The 17,126-nt window shown below is 57.1% G+C and overlaps 1 protein-coding gene across 2 annotated transcripts in view; it reads left to right on the top strand.

Annotated features, from left to right (window-relative positions):
* Positions 1–5,723, top strand: part of TMCC2 (transmembrane and coiled-coil domain family 2) — a 36,998-nt gene extending 31,275 nt beyond the window's left edge. For both annotated transcript variants that reach the window (XM_063177749.1, XM_063177748.1), the window contains 3 exons: positions 917–1,854; positions 2,515–2,650; positions 4,401–5,723. In XM_063177749.1, the coding sequence (XP_063033819.1) occupies positions 917–1,854; positions 2,515–2,650; positions 4,401–4,712 (1,386 nt within the window). In that variant the 3' untranslated portion in view covers positions 4,713–5,723. The remainder of the gene's footprint in view (positions 1–916; positions 1,855–2,514; positions 2,651–4,400) is intronic.
* The last annotated feature ends 11,403 nt before the right edge of the window (positions 5,724–17,126 follow it).

Raw genomic sequence — 17,126 nt, 5'->3', positions numbered from 1 at the left:
CGTGCATCCCCAGCCTGGTTCTCTCCTGTCTCCTCCCATTTCTGGACTTTTTCCTCCCTTCCCTGAGTATTCCTTTTCCTTTTTCTCCCCCTCCAGCTGGACAAGGGCGATGTGACCACCCTGAACCTGCCTGGGATCACCTGGGGTGTTCTGGGATCAACTAGGGAGTTCCCGGGATCAACTGGGGTGTTCTTGGGTAACCTGGTGTGTGCCTGGGATCACCTGGGGTGTTTCTGGGATCACCTGGGGTGTTCCTGGAATCAACTGGAATGTTCCTGGGATCAACTGGTGTGTCCCTGAGGATCAGCTGGTGTGTCCCTGGGATTCTAACAGTGCTGGCAAATCTCCAACCAACCCCAAAACTCCCCCAGCCTCTCCAGTTAATTATCCTCATTCCTCTTCCGTGCATCCCCAGCCTGGTTCTCTCCTGTCTCCTCCCATTTCTGGACTTTTCCCTCCCTTCCCTGAGTATTCCTTTTCCTTTTTCTCCCCCTCCAGCTGGACATGGGCGATGTGACCATCCTGAACCTGCCTGGGATCAACTGGGGTGTTTCTGGGATCAACTGGGGTGTTCTGGGATCAACTAGGGTGTTCTGGGATCAACTGGGGTGTTCTTGGGTAACCTGGTGTGTGCCTGGGATCACCTGGGGTGTTTCTGGGATCACCTGGGGTGTTCCTGGAATCAACTGGAATGTTCCTGGGATCAACTGGTGTGTCCCTGAGGATCAGCCGGTGTGTCCCTGGGATTCTAACAGTGCTGGCAAATCTCCAACCCCAAAACTCCCCCAGCCTCTCCAGTTAATTATCCTCATTCCTCTTCCGTGCATCCCCAGCCTGGTTCTCTCCTGTCTCCTCCCATTTCTGGACTTTTCCCTCCCTTCCCTGAGTATTCCTTTTCCTTTTTCTCCCCCTCCAGCTGGACAAGGGCGACGTGACCACCCTGAACCTGCCGGCGGGGGCCGGGGGGCACGGTGACCCCGACGGCCCCGTGTGCCTGGACGTGCCCGATGGCACCCCCGACCCTCAGCGCACCAAAGCCGCCATCGAGCACCTGCACCAGAAGATCCTCAAGATCACGGAGCAGATCAAGATCGAGCAGGAGGCGCGCGACGACAACGTGGCCGAGTACCTGAAGCTGGCCAACAACGCCGACAAGCAGCAGGCGTCGCGCATCAAGCAGGTGTTCGAGAAGAAGAACCAGAAGTCGGCGCAGACCATCGCGCAGCTGCACAAGAAGCTGGAGCACTACCACAAGAAGCTGAAGGAGATCGAGCAGAACGGCCCCAGCCGCCAGCCCAAGGATGTTTTCCGGGACATGCACCAAGGGCTGAAGGACGTGGGCGCCAACGTGCGCTCCAGCATCAGCGGCTTCAGCGGCGGCGTGGTGGAGGGCGTCAAGGGCGGCCTCTCGGGGCTCTCGCAGGCCACGCACACGGCCGTGGTGTCCAAGCCGCGCGAGTTCGCCAGCCTGATCCGCAACAAGTTCGGCAGCGCCGACAACATCGCGCACCTCAAGGACACGCTGGACGACGGGCACCCCGAGGAGGCCTCGCGCGCGCTGAGCGGCAGCGCCACGCTGGTGTCCAGCCCCAAGTACGGCAGCGATGACGAGTGCTCCAGCGCCACCTCGGGCTCTGCCGGCGGCAGCAACTCGGGGGCAGGCCCCGGCGGCTTGGGGAGCCCCAAGTCCAACACGCTGGACAGCCACCACAACAACTTCGACACCATCCTGGAGGAGCTGCGCGAGATCAAGGACAGCCAGTCGCACCTGGAGGACTCCATGGAGGACCTGAAGGCGCAGCTGCAGAGGGATTACACCTACATGACCCAGTGCTTGCAGGAGGAGCGATACAGGTAGGGCTGGAGGTGTGTCACCCATGGTGGCTCTTTGGGGACCACGAGCTGCCAAGAGACACGGGGGGCTGCGGCTCTCCTCACTGCCAGACGATCTTGAGAGGTTTTCCCACAAGGAGGGGAGGGTGGGAAGGGCTGGAGGACTCCATGGAGGATATGAAGGCCCAGCTGCAGATCTACATGACCCAGTGCTTGCAGGAGGAGTGATACAGGTGGGGCTGGGTGGGTGGCAGTGGAGGTGTCATCCATGGTGGCTCTTTGGGGACCACCACCCACCCTCCTGGCCATGAGACACGAGGAGCTGCAGCTCTTCTCACTGCCAGACGATCTTGAGAGGTTTTCCCCCAAGCAGGGGAGGGTGGGAAGGGCTGGAGGACTCCATGGAGGACCTGAAGGCCCAGCTGCAAAGGGATTACACCTACATGACCCAGTGCTTGCAGGAGGAGTGATACAGGTAGGGGACACCATGTCACCCATGGTGGCTCTTTGGGGACCACCACCTGCCCTTCTAACCAAGATACATGGGGACCTGCAGCTTTCCTCACTTCCAGATGATCTTGAGAGGTTTTCCCACAACCAGAGGAGGGTGGCAGGATCTGGGTGGTGCCCCAGTGCCAGGGGTGTCTCGGGGACGTGTCCCAGCCCCGCTGCCCTGCGCAGGTACGAGCGGCTGGAGGAGCAGCTGAACGACCTGACGGAGCTGCACCAGAACGAGATGACCAACCTGAAGCAGGAGCTGGCCAGCATGGAGGAGAAGGTGGCCTACCAGTCCTACGAGAGGGCTCGGGACATCCAGGTAGGGCCGTGGGAGGGCTCAGCCCGCTCTGCTCCCCCCAGGCAGGGGTGAGGGGCAGAGCCTGGGCTGGGAAGGAGGGTGAGGCAGTGGGATCCCTTCTCCAGCACCCTCCAGGTGAGGCTCTCCCGGTGCTGCTGTCACAGCAAGGGGAAGGTGGCTAAACCACGTCCCCAAAAACAGGGAATCCCAGACTGGTGTGGGCTGGAAGGAACATTAAAAACCACCCATGGCAGGGCAGGGACACCTTCTGCTGTCACTGAGAGGGGGCAGCCACAGCTTCTCTGGGAATTCCATCCCAGGTCCTCCCCACCTTCACAGGGAGGAATCTCCTCTGTCCCTGCGCTCTGTCCCTCCTTGTCCTGTCACAGCACGGCACAGCGAGTCCCCTGTGTGTGACCACGGGCTGTGACAAGCCACGTGTGGGCCAGCACAGTCCCCTTTGAGCCATCCCCCAGCAGAAACCAGAACAAAACCCCCCAACAGCAGCAGCAAAACCCCCAAATCCCTCAGGGGACATCCCTGGAGCCGCTGCCACCGCTGTCCCTTGTGATGGGACACGGGGGTCTGAGGATGAGGGAACAGACGAGGATCTGACTCCGTGTTTCAGAAGGCTGATTTATTATTTAATTATATATATTATATTAAAAATATATTTATATAATATTTTTAAATATTTATTATAGTAACATATAATATGTAATGATACATGTTACATATAATAATATATAATAATCTGTAATATATATTAATACATAATAATATATTATAATATACAATAATATACATTAATATATCTAAAATGATGGATCTACTAATATATAAATATTATATATTTTATATATATTACAGATAATATATTTATATAATATAAAATATTTACTAAAAGAATAGAAGAAGTTATTTCATCAGAAGTCTTGCAAGCAAAGGAAAAGAATGGAATGAATAACAAAATCTCCTGATTCTCAGAGAGTCCCAGCCAGCTCACTGTGATTGGCCATTAATTAGAAACAACCCCATGAGACCAATCCCAGATGCACCTGTTGCATCCCACAGCAGCAGATAAGCATTGTTTGCATTTTGTTCCTGAGGCTTCACCGCTTCTCAGGGGGAAAAATCCAAAGGAAAAGATTCTTCAGAAAATCCCTTTATATTTATAATACCATAGCTACAGTCCCCTGGCAGGAGGCTTCAGCAGGGACATCCCTGGAGCTGCTGCCATTGCTGTCCCCTGGCAGGAGGCTTCAGGGGGGACATCCCTGGAGCCTCTGTCTCCATTGTCCCCTGGCAGGAGGCCTCAGGGGGGACATCCCTGGAGCCTCTGTCCCCGTTGTCCCCTGGCAGGAGGCCTCAGGGACATCCCTGGAGCCTCTGTCCCCGTTGTCCCCTGGCAGGAGGCCTCAGGGACATCCCTGGAGCCTCTGTCCCCGTTGTCCCCTGGCAGGAGGCCTCAGGGACATCCCTGGAGCCTCTGTCCCCGTTGTCCCCTGGCAGGAGGCTTCAGGGACATCCCTGGAGCCTCTGTCCCCGTTGTCCCCTAGCAGGAGGCCTCAGGGACATCCCTGGAGCCTCTGTCCCCGTTGTCCCCTGGCAGGAGGCTTCAGGGGGGACATCCCTGGAGCCTCTGTCCCCGTTGTCCCCTGGCAGGAGGCTTCAGGGGGGACATCCCTGGAGCCTCTGTCCCCGTTGTCCCCTGGCAGGAGGCTTCAGGGGGGACATCCCTGGAGCCTCTGTCCCCGTTGTCCCCTGGCAGGAGGCCGTGGAGTCGTGCCTGACGCGGGTGACCAAGCTGGAGCTGCAGCAGCAGCAGCAGCAGGTGGTGCAGCTGGAAGGGGTGGAGAACGCCAACGCCCGGGCCCTGCTGGGCAAGTTCATCAACGTCATCCTGGCCCTGATGGCCGTGCTGCTCGTCTTCGTCTCCACCATCGCCAACTTCATCACGCCGCTCATGAAGACCCGCATGCGCATCCTCAGCACCGCCCTGCTCGTCCTCTTCCTCTTCTTCCTCTGGAAGCACTGGGACTCCATCAGCTACTTGCTGGAGCACGTGCTGCTCCCCAGCTGATCCCACAGCCCCCGGGGAGTTTTGGTTTCCCGACGAGGAGAGGGACACAAAGGGGGTGAGGGTCCGGAGCCTTCTCTGTGCTCGGTTCAGCTGCAGCCCCTCCACGGCGGCCTCTTGGATCTGGGATCCCTCTGGGATGTTTGGGAAGGGTGGGCTGGGGAGCAAGGAGGAGTTTTGGAAGGCACCAGCGATTTCTGGCTTTTTCTAAAGGGTTTTGGGTGGTTTTCTTGGGGTGGTTTTTTTGAAGGTCGTGCTGAAGTCCCCAAGAAGGAGATCATCTCCAGGGGTCTTCAGTTGGTGGGAAGGATTGAGCTGGACCAAAGCTGGCTCTGGGAGAACTTCCAGCAGGGAGAGGAGAGGGGTTCATTGGGGCAGGAGTTTCCCTTTCAGGCAGGAGTTTCCCTTTCAGGCAGGATTTTCCCTTTCAGGCAAAAAAGTGGCATTTTCCCCTTTGGAAAACGCCAAAAGCAGATTTTCCCCTTGGTGGCATAAAGTCCTGGGATAGAGCAAAGGCAAAGCAGGTGGAGATGGAGGCAGCAGGGCCACGACAAACGGACGCAGCAGGACACACGGGTGCCACCAGCCTGCGGCCACAGCGCGGGGCTGTGACACCGCCCACTGTCCCCAGTGTCCCCGCTGTCCCCGCAGGGCTGGGCACGGCCAGCAGCGGCACAAACCACACCCCGCGCTGGCTCCATCCCCCGAGCTCCCGGCTCTGTGGCTTCAGTCGATCCGATCTCTTCAGGGACTCGTCCAGCCTCTGCCCCGCGTCGTGTGTGCGTGTGCGTGTGTGCGGTTTTTAATTTAATTCAGTTCCAGACTCTGTTTCCATTTGTGAATCGAAGCTGGTGGGGCAGGGGGAGCAGGGGCGGCTGCTGCCCTCCAGCCCCACCCCGGAGCACAGCATGCTGTCTCGGATGGTTCTTAAATTATTTCATACCTATATATTTATGTAATATATCTATACACACACACATATATATATAAATATATATATATAAAATACCTGCACACTCAGGGCCTCCTCTGGTGCAAACAGCAGCTGTTGAAAGCCTCAACCACTCGGCCTCAGGTGAGAATTGGGCCCTGGACATTTCCAGGGGTGACTCCCAGGACATTTTGGGTGGGTTGAGGGTCCTGCTGTCACCTCCCCAGTGCTCCCAGGGCCGAGCCAGCCCTGCTGTGGCCTCACATCGGGGTCCGTGGGAGGGGATGAAGGTTTGATATCAAAGGGATATCAAAGAATCCAAGGGGATTCTGCGGGAAGGGGATACTCTGAGGAAGGGATTCTGTGGGAAGGGAATGCTCCGGGAAGAGGATTATCGGGGAAGGGAATGCTCCAGGAAGGGAATTCTCTGAGAAGGGAATTCTCTGAGAAGGGGATTCTCTGAGAAGGGGATTCTCTGGGAAGGGGATACTCTGAGGAAGGGATTCCGCGGGAAGGGGATGTTCTGGGAAGGGGATTATCGGGGAAGGGAATGCTCTGGGAAGGGAATTCTCTGAGAAGGGGATTCTCTCTGGGATGGGGATACTCTGAGGAAGGGATTCTGTGGGAAGCAGATGTTCTGGAAAGGGAATGCTCCGGGAAGGGGATGCTCTGAGGAAGGGATTCCGCGGGGAGGGGATGTTCTGGGAGGGGGATTATCGGGGAAGGGGATGTTCCGGGAAGGGGATTCTCTGGGATGGAAATGTCCCAGGAATTGGATGCTCTGACAAGGGGATGTTCCGGGAATGGGATTCTCCGGGAAGGGAGTTCTCCGGGAATGGGATTCTCCGGGAAGGGAGTTCTCCGGGAAGGGAATTCTCTGAGAAGGGAATGCGGCTCCACGGCCGCAGGGGGGCCCTCTGTCCCCGCCGCAGATCCCGGAGCCGCTCCGGAGCGTTTTCCCGTAAGGCCGGGCAGGGGCCGGGCCCATGGTGGGGTCACTCACCCCAATTAGCGCATTAACCCCTTCCTGCCCATCAGCGATCGTGACGGCAGAGGATGGATTGGGTTGGAAGGGACCTTAAAGCCCATCCAGTGCCACCAGGGACGCCTTCTGCTGTCCCAGGCTGCTCCAGACCCCATAAACTGGCTTTGAACACTCCGCTGGGGATGTTCTTCTCTGGGAAATCCATTCCAGGGCCTCACCACCCTCCCAATATCCCATCTGAGCCGACCCTGTCCAGTGACACTGTTCGTGCTGCCCCACGTGGCCGTGGAGTGAAGTTTTGTGCGAGCCCTGCCACCCCTCCTCGCTGCCTGTGACACTTGGGGACATTCCCCGCCCAGCCCCTGGGACCTCGTGGGCAGCAGCCAGAGGAGGCCCCAGCGTTGGGGGGATCCCAGATCTCATCCCAGTGGGAATTTTGGGATCTCTCACTCACGGTCCTGCTGTCCCCTCCAGGAGTGACCTCCCTGGAGCCCCGTCATGGGTGAGGGGAGGTCACTCCTGTCCTGAGCTGGCACAGGGGCCACTGTCACCATGCCATGGTGAGCCCCCCCTGTGCAGGGAGCTCTGGTGACACCAATGGGGACTATTCCTCCATCCTTCTGAGGATGGAGGGTGCCAAAATCCCACCCTGTGCATCCCTGAGATGAGCTCGAATATCCCAACCTCCCATTTCTCCTCAGGAGGGCAAAATCCCACCCTGTGCATCCCTGGAATGAGCTCAAATATCCAAACTTCCCATTTCTCCTCAGGAACACAAATATCGGGGTTAAATTTCTGGAGTTGAAAACACCAAGAGAGAAAAAGAGAGATGCTGGAATATCCTGAACTGGAAGAACCCACCAGGATGGGACGGCACAGAACAATCCCAAAATCCCACCCTGGCATCCCTGAGAGCATTTCCCAAACATTCCTGGAGCTCTGCAGGATTTGGAACAGTGACCATTCCCTGGTGAGGGGGACAATTCCCTCATGGCAGGGACAATTCCCTCATGGCAGGGACAATTGCATGGCAAGTACAATTGAGTAGCAGGGACAATTCTCGCACGGCAGGGACAATTCCCTGGCAGGGACAATTCCTGCACGGCAGGGACAATTGCATGGCAGGGACAATTCCCACACGGCAGTGACAATTCCTGCATGGCAGGAACAATTCCCTGGCAGGGACAATTCCCTCATGGCAGGGACAATTGCGTGGCAGGGACAATTCCCAAATGGCAGTGACAATTCCTGCATGGCAGGAACAATTCCCTGGCAGGGACAATTCCCGCACGGCAGGGACGATTCCATGGCAGGGACAATTCCTACATGGCAGGGACAATTCCCAAATGGCAGGGACAATTGCATGGCAGGGACAATTCTTGCACGGCAGGGACAATTCCTGCATGGCAGGGACAATTCCCAAATGGCAGGGACAATTGCATGGCAGGGACAATTCTTCCACGGCAGGGACAATTCCCTCATGGCAGGGACAATTCCCACATGGCAGGGACAATTCTGCATGGCAGGGACAATTGAGTAGCAGGGACAATTGCGTGGCAGGGACAATTCCCACATGGCAGGGACAATTGCATGGCAGGGACAATTCCCAAATGGCAGTGACAATTCCCTGGCAGGGACAATTCCCTCATGGCAGGGACAATTCCTGCATGGCAGGGACAATTCCCTCATGGCAGGGACAATTGAGTAGCAGGGACAATTCCCGCACGGCAGGGACAATTCCCTGGCAGGGACAATTCCCTCATGGCAGTGACAATTCCCTCATGGCAGGGACAATTCCCGCATGGCAGGGACAATTCCCACATGGCAGTGACAATTCCCTCATGGCAGGGACAATTCCCTCATGGCAGGGACAATTCCCACATGGCAGTGACAATTCCCTCATGGCAGGGACAATTCCCGCATGGCAGGGACAATTTCCTGGCAGGGACAATTGCATGGCAGGGACAATTCCCAAATGGCAGGGACAATTCCCGCATGGCAGTGACAATTCCCGCATGGCAGTGACAATTCCCTGGCAGGGACAATTCCCGCACGGCAGGGACGATTCCATGGCAGGGACAATTCCTACATGGCAGGGACAATTCCCGCATGGCAGGGACAATTCCTGCATGGCAGGGACAATTCCATGGTAGGGACAATTCCCACATGGCAGGGACAATTCCTGCATGGCAGGGACAATTGTGTGGCAGGGACAATTGCATGGCAGGGACAATTCCTGCATGGCAGGGACAATTCCCTCATGGCAGGGACAATTCCCTGGCAGGGACAATTCCCGCACGGCAGGGACGATTCCATGGCAGGGACAATTCCTGCATGGCAGGGACAATTCCCGCACGGCAGTGACAATTCCTGAATGGCAGGGACAATTCCCTCATGGCAGGGACAATTGCGTGGCAGGGACAATTCCCACACGGCAGGGACAATTCCCAAATGGCAGGGACAATTCCCATGGCAGGGACAATTCCCACATGGCAGGGACAATTGCGTGGCAGGGACAATTCCCAAATGGCAGGGACAATTCCCTCATGGCAGGGACAATTCCCTGGCAGGGACACTTCCCTCATGGCAGGGACAATTCCCGCACGGCAGTGACAATTCCCTGGCAGGGACAATTCCCTCATGGCAGGGACAATTCCCGCACGCCATGCGCGGCTCGGGGCTCCCTGAGGACTCGCCTTGTCCCGGCGGGGTCGGGGGGGGCTCACAAGGGCCCCCTTTGTGCGGGAGAGGTGAAGCTTTGACGTCAGCCCGGCAGGAATTCCTTAATTCCATTCAGCCCTCCCTGCTCACCCGCCGCTAATTGCTGCGCTTTATGTAAGAGCCGCAGCTGCGCTCCCGGGGCACACGGAATGGCCCCCGGGGACACGGGGACACTCGTGTGTGACAGTGTTCACAGGGGCTCCTGGATGAGGGAAGAGACGAGGATCTGACTCCGTGTTTCAGAAGGCTGATTTAGTATTTTATTATATATATTACATTAAAGCTGTACTAAAAGAATAGAAGAAAAGGTTTCATCACAAGGCTGGCTAAGAATGGAAAGAAAGAACGATAACAAAAATTTGTGGTTTGGGCTCTGTGTCCAGCTGGGCTGTGATTGGCCATTAATTAGAAACAACCACATGATCCAATCACAGATGCACCTGTTGCATTCCACAGCAGCAGATAACCATTGTTTGCATTTTGTTCCTGAGGCCTCTCAGCTTCTCAGGGGGAAAAATCCTAAGGAAAGGATTTTCCATAAAAGTTGTCTGTGACACTTGTGGGGCTGCGATTCAGCCGCCCCTTGGTGTGGCACACACAGAGATTGGGGCACCCAGAGCTCATGGGGACATTGGGGACGGCCTGGCACGGCAGGATGTCCCTGTGTCCCTGTTTGGGGCTGGGTTGCCGCATCCCAAGGGTGCCCCGGAGTGCCCAGGCCCTGCAGGGTGGTGCCAGCACTGTCCCTGTCCCTGTCCCTGTCCCGTGTCACCACAGGAAATAAGAGCTATACATTGGGCCGGGGTCTCAGTAACACAAACTCTCAGGTTGATGTTTGATAATTGCAGCCCCAAGATGTGCAGGATGTCTCTGCTTCGGCTGAAAGAACGAGTCTGGACTCTTCACTTTTCAGTCTTGAGGTTGTTTATTAATTCTTATCTATAAAATTTTCTTTTTGCCCAGCTGAGATCTGGAAGGTTTGGAACAGTGACCATTCCCTGGGGAGCCTTTTCAGCTCCTCTGAAGGAAGAACCTTTCCCTGAAACCCACCCTGGTCCAGCTCCAGCCCTTCCTGGGGTCTCCTGTCACTGTCACACCTCCAATCCCCCCGTGCCCACCTCAGCACAGAGCCCTGCACCTCTCAGGGCCGGGAATTCTGGCTGGGATGGGAATGCCGGCTGTTCCATGGGAATAACGCCCCGCTCCCTTCCCAAGCCCTTCCCACGCGTGCAAAGCAGCCCCGGGATGCCGGCGGGGCTGCCCCCGGCCGGGCAGGGCACGGGTGGCACACCCAGCAGCTGTCCCCGTGCCAGCCTGGCAGCCCCAGCCGGCTCAACCGCTTCCCCCGGCTGCCAAGGCGGGCGCGGCCGGAGCCCTGCCCGGTTCCCAGAGCGCTGCAGGGAATTCCCAGCGGGATCTGAACCCACCCGGCCCGGGGGAGCAGCCCCGGGGCCTCGGGGAGATGGGGTCGCCGTTGTTCCCATGGAACAGCAATCCCAGCCGGCAAACGCCCTCAGGGATGCACAGGATTGAATTTTGGGATTGTTCCGTGCACGGAGGGACAGATGGGATCTCTGCTCGCTGTGACAGTGACAGGACCCGGGAAGGGCTGGAGTTGGACCAGGGTGGGTTTTAGGGAAAGGTTCTTCCTGCAGAAGCACTGAAAAGGCTCCCCAGGGAATGGTCGCTGTTCCAAACCTTCCAGAAATCCAGGAATGTTTGGGAAACGCTCTCAGAGATGCCAGGGTGGGATTTTGGGATTGTTCCATGCATGGAGGGACAGATGGGATCTCTGCTGGCTGTGACAGTGACAGGACCCGGGAAGGGCTGGTGCTGGACCAGGGTGGGTTTTAGGGAAAGGTTCTTCCTGCAGAGGCGCTGGAAAGGCTCCCCAGGGAATGGTCGCTGTTCCAAAGCTTCCAGAGCTCCAGGAATGTTTGGAAAATGCTCTCAGGGATGCACAGGGTGGGATTTTGGGATTGTTCTGTGCAGGGTTGGGAGCTGGATCAGTGATCCTGGTGGGTTCTTCCAGCTCAGGATATTCCAGCATCTCTCTTTTTCCATCTTGGTGTTTCCAGCTGTGAGCGCTCAGGTGCCTGGAGGTGCCTCACGGGATGGTCAGGAGTGCCAGGTGGGCCTGGCTGGGTACCAACATCCCAAATTCAGGACCCACCAGGCCCAGCCCTTTCCAGAAACCTGTCTGGCTGCTGCTCTGCCTTCCCAGGCAGGCAGACCCGCTGGGAAAGCTGCCCTGGCCTGCAGCTCCCTTCCCGTGTGAGACACAGCACGAGCTCTGCCACGGCCATGGAGGTGCCCGATGAGGCAGAAACGGCTCTGGGCAGAAGGTTCTGGAAGCTCCTGCTGCCCCTGGGCAGGCTGGCAGCAGCCCCGTGCCCACCCTGGGCAGCCCCACATGGGGGGGTCACAGTGTTGGGGTCCCCTTGGGTTTCACTGCAGACGGGGCCCTGGGGGTGCCGGCCTGGGCAGTGTGGAGATGGCATCAGGGTGATGGCATGGTGGTGATGCCATGGGGGTGATGCCATCGTGGTGACACCATCATGGTGATCCTATCGTGGTGGTGACATTGTGGTGACACCATCGTGGTGATGCCATCATGGTGAAGCCATCATGAAAATGCCATCATGGTGATGCCATGGCAGAGATATCATCATGGTGACACCATCGTGGAGATGCCATCATGGACGTGCCATCCATGGTATGGAGATGCCATGGCAGTGATGCCATCACGGTGATGCCATGGTGGTGACACGATTGTGGAGATGCCCATCACCGAGATCCCTTCATGGAGATGCCATGGTGGTGACACCATCATGGTGATGCCATCATGGTGACACCATTGTGGAGATGCCCATCACCGAGATCCCTTCATGGAGATGCCATCGTGGTGACATCATCACAATAATGCCATGGCAGTGATGCCACGGTGGAGATGCCGTCATGGACATGCCATCATGGTGATGCCATGGTGGTGACACCATCATGGCGATGCCATCACAGTTATGCCATGGGAGTGATGCCATTGTGGAGATGCCATGGCAGAGATGCCATCATAGTGACACCATCATGGTGATGCCATCACAGAGATGCCATCGAGAAGATACCATTGTGGAGGTGCCATGGCAGTGATGCCATCACAATGATGCCATGGCAGTGACACCCTCACGGTGATGCCATCACAGAGATGCCATCATGGTGACACCATGGCAGTGATGTCATGGTGGTGATGCCATCACAGAGATGCCATCATGGTGACACCATCATGGTGATCCTATCGTGGTGGTGACATTGTGGTGACACCATCGTGGTGATGCCATCATGGTGAAGCCATCACGAAAATGCCATCATGGTGATGCCATGGTGGTGATGCCATCACAGTGATGGCATGGCGGAGATATCATGGTGACACCATCATGGAGATGCCATTGTGGACATGCCATCATGGAGATGCCATGGCAGTGATGCCATCGTGGTGATGCCATCGTGGTGACACCATCGTGGAGATGCCATCACGGAGGTGCCGTCATGGACATGCCATGGTCGTGATGCCATTGTGGAGATGCCATTGTGGTTGCACCATCGTGGTGATGCCATCACAGTGATGCCATCATGGTGACGCCATGGCAGTGATGCCATCACAGAGATGCCATCACGGTGACACCATGGCAGTGATGTCATGGTGGTGATGCCATCACGGTGACACAGTGGTGACAGGAGATGTCCCAGCCCTCAGGACCCTCTGAGTCCCCGCGCTGTCAGGGCTGCTCCCCAGGGATGGGATCAGAGCTGGCGGCTTCTGCAAGCCCAGAATGTCCCAAGAACAGCTGAGGGTTGGGATGAGGAGTCAGGAGGGTCCATGGTCCTGTGGGTCCTTCCAGAGCTGGAGTCAGGATTTAACTCCCTGATCCCTGTGGGTCCTTCCAGGGCTGAGTCAGGATTTAACTCCCTGATCCCTGTGGGTCCTTCCAGGGCTGGAGTCAGGGTTAACTCCAGCTGGGTCCTTCCATCTCAGGACATTCCAGGCTTTTGTGGTTTGTGGCTCCCATCAGCTCATGGCAGGCACGGTGGGGTGGATCCTCCAAGGGATGGGAAGGACAGGAGATGTCCTGGTGGTCCCACAGACGCAGATTTTGCTCCAGCAGTGCTGGATCCCCTCTGCCCCGTTCCTGCATATCCCAGAGGTTCCGGCATGGCATGGGCAGAGCTGTCCTGATGGAAGAGATCTTCCAGCAGAGCTCCAGCACCCCAAAAACCATCACCACAGCTCCAGGAGGGCACAGGAGCTTCAGAGTGGCCACCAGTGCTCGGCCAGCAGGTCCCCAGTGGGGTCTGGGGTTGCATTTTTGGCTCAGGTGTGACCCAGCCATTTCTTGCGCTCCAAAAAAAATGGGATCAAAGTTTTTGGGCGCCGCTTTCTCCCCCTTTTTTTTGGGCTGCTCCAGGCTGCCATTGAATCCCCACTTTCATGTGGGGATTTCTGTCCTTTAGATCTTCAAAGAAATCCAGCAATCAAACAGGAGGTTGTGGAGGCACCTTAAAAAAAAAAAAGAGAAAAAAAAAAACTACAGAAAAAAACAACTACAGAAAAAAAAAATCGCTTTGAAAGAATCAGAGGCAAAGGAACACCTCAGCTTTGTTGTGCTAATTGTTCCGGCACTCAAAGTTCTGACAAAATGTCTCAGAAATCTCCCTGGCTCCGCGCCCACCCTGTGTCAGACACACAAAGAAGTCTCCGACACAAAACCCAACCCCGGCAAGGGAGGAAAACCGACCCGGGGAGATTCCGACAGGAAAAAACAGTCCCAGTGTTGTTGTAGGACACAAAAGAACACAAGCTCACACCGCTGTTCTCAAGGTGAAGAAAAAGGGAAGTTTATTTTCTGACTCCAACATTTATAGATTTCCAAAAGTCGCCCTGGATTGGGGGGTGGCAGTGCCCCCTCTCCAATGACACTGGACAAACCAACAGCCCACCAAATTTCTCCTCCTCCATAAAGGAATGCAAAACAATGAGTTATTTACAGAAAGTGTGTGAGAAAGTTCACTACAAGGACGTCAACATCAGAAGGCTTAGAAAATCTTAAAAAACCAGGGTGGCATCCCAGGGCTCCAAAGAAGGAGCTTGGCTGTGGCCACAGGGAGGTGACACCCAAATTCCAGAGCTCTGGGGCATCCCTGAGCTGCTCTGGGGGTCATTAACAGCCGCCGGTTAATGAGCACGGCCTCCATGCCATGTTAATGAGTTAATGAGCACGGCCTCCATGCCATATCCTTCATATCTTCCCCTCCAAGCTGTGTCTTCCTCCTTGACTTTCTCCCCTGCTTTTGCAACATCTGTGAGCTTCGTTTTGGCCTCTTTGGTCCTTTGCACTGCACCTGATACAATCCCGGTTCTTTTCCTTGTAGCCACTAAGTTTCCCAATATTTTTCTCCCCTTCCCAGCAGTTCTGGGGCGCTCCAGCCCCATCCCCATCCCCACCTGCATTCCCGACACCCGTGGTGGCTTTGGCCACCGCTGTCCCTGGAGTCACCCCAATGTCCCGCCGAGCCCACAGTGCTCCCCATCCCAAGGAAGGGCAGCTGGAGCCGGGATTCCCGCACAAGCCCGGGCAGGATCCGGAGCCGGGGCTGACTCAGAGCCCCCGGGGCCAGGGGAGCGCCCAGAGCTCGGCTCTGCCGGGAAAGGCTCGGCCGGGAGCGGCTGGGAGTGGTGCTGGAGCTGCTCTGCTCCCCCAGCCTGCTCACGGCTGCTCCGACCCCAAAATTTCATTTTTTTTCCCCCTTTTTTCCCCTTTCTCAGGGCGCTGCCGCTGCTTGGGGGGATGTGGATCCCAAAGCAGGCCCCGGGTGAGGGGGATCCAGGCCTCAGACACGTCACCCTGCCCAGCATTCCCAGGAATAATCTTTGGGAATGCCCAATTCCCACGGCTGAAAGTCCCCACACCTGTGCCATGGCGATGGTTGCAGCCCCAAACCAGCGGGAAGCACCAATTTCCCCCAGGACCAGCAGGAGAAGGGTCCAGGCTGGAGAATCCCTTGGGATCATCCCAGGAAAGCCTGGATCAGTGGATACAAACCCACAGTGGGGTCTGGGGTTGCGTTTTGGCTCAGGTGTGACCCAGCCATTTCTTGTGCTCCAAAGAAAAAATGGGATGAACGTTTCTGGGCGCCACTTTCACCCCCTGCTTTGGGCGGTTCCAGGCTGCCATTGAACCCCCACTTTCATGCGGGGATTTCTCTCCTTCCTCCAGCACAATTCACCTCCCGCATTCCAGGATTCCAGACCCGCTCCCACACCCTGCAGGGCAGCAAACGCAGCCGGTTTGGGGCTGAAGTCACCCCTCAAAAATGACATTTTCTCATCAAAACGCGGCTGAGGTCACTCCCGGAGCGCCGCGGGGCCGGGCGGGGAAGCGGGAATTGCCCAAACCGGGGATGAAAGAGCCGCCGATGGTGGCGGGGGCGGCCAGGGGGGCTCGGAAATCCCGGCTGGGATGAAAGGAGCGTTCCCAGGGGCTGCCGGGGCAATTCCGCGCTGCGGGCACCGCGGGGTCCCCGCTGCCACCGCCTGTCCCAGGGCTCTTCCCACCCTTGCCATGGATGTGCCCGGACAAGGGACCCGGAGAGGTCCCGGGGAGGTGGCACAGCTCAGGATGGGCTGAGCTGGCCACGAGAGCGGGACAAGCTCTGGTGGCACCGGCGGGGACAGCAGGACAAGCTCTGGTGTCACCAGCAGGGACGTGGGGAGGAGTGGCCAATGCGTTTCTCACACGCAGCAGTGCCCACCCAGAGGCCACCAGTGCTCCCACCCCTGTGGAATCTGGGGTGGGTTTTGGAGCAGTGCAGGGGGATTTTTTTTTCCAGCAAATCTGAATGAAAGAGCGGCTGAAACATCCTGGGATGCTCCAACAGCAAAACTAAAAAGGACTTTTTGCTCCATGCCAGGCTCATCCCATGGATCCCATCCCATCCCATGGATCCCATCCCATTGATCCCACCCCATGGATCCCACCCTATGGATCCACCACCATGGATCCCACCCTATGGATCCCATCCCATGGATCCCATCCCATCCCATCCCATCCCACCCCATGGATCCCATCCCATCCCATCCCACCCCATTGATCCCACCCCATGGATCCCATCCACCCCATGGATCCCATCCCATCCACCCCATTGATCCCACCCCATGGATCCCATCCCATCCACCATGGACTCCATCCATCCCATCCCATCCCATCCATCCCATCCCATCCCATCCCATCCCATCCCATCCCATCCCATCCCATCCCATCCCATGGACCCCATCCCATCCCATCCCATCCCATCCCATCCCATCCCACCCCATGGATCCCATCCCATCCCACCCCATGGATCCCATCCCATCATATCCCACCCCATCCCATCCCATCCCATCCCATCCCACCCCATGGATCCCATCCCATCCCACCCCATGGGTCCCATCCCATCATATCCCATCCCCTGGATCCCATCCCATCCCACCCATGGATCCATCCCATCCCATCCCACCCCATCCCATCCCACGGATCCCACCCCGCCCCTGCAGCCCCTCGGGCACCGCCGGGACTTTGCTCGGGCTCAGCCCCGGGCTCAGCCGCTTTAAGGCTCCGGAATTCCTGCGAGGCTCGGGAGGCACGCGGGGAATGCGCGGCGGGGGGCCGAGGCGCGGTGACCCCCCCGTGCCACCTCCGAAGGGACAAAGGGTGGCATTCCGGGCATGCCCTGCCACCCTGTGACCCCC

The sequence above is a fragment of the Melospiza melodia genome, chromosome 28, assembly GCF_035770615.1.
Source record: "Melospiza melodia melodia isolate bMelMel2 chromosome 28, bMelMel2.pri, whole genome shotgun sequence".
Lineage (NCBI taxonomy): Eukaryota > Metazoa > Chordata > Aves > Passeriformes > Passerellidae > Melospiza > Melospiza melodia.
Note: the sequence above shows the minus strand (reverse complement) of the source record. Positions and strands in the feature narration are given on the sequence as shown.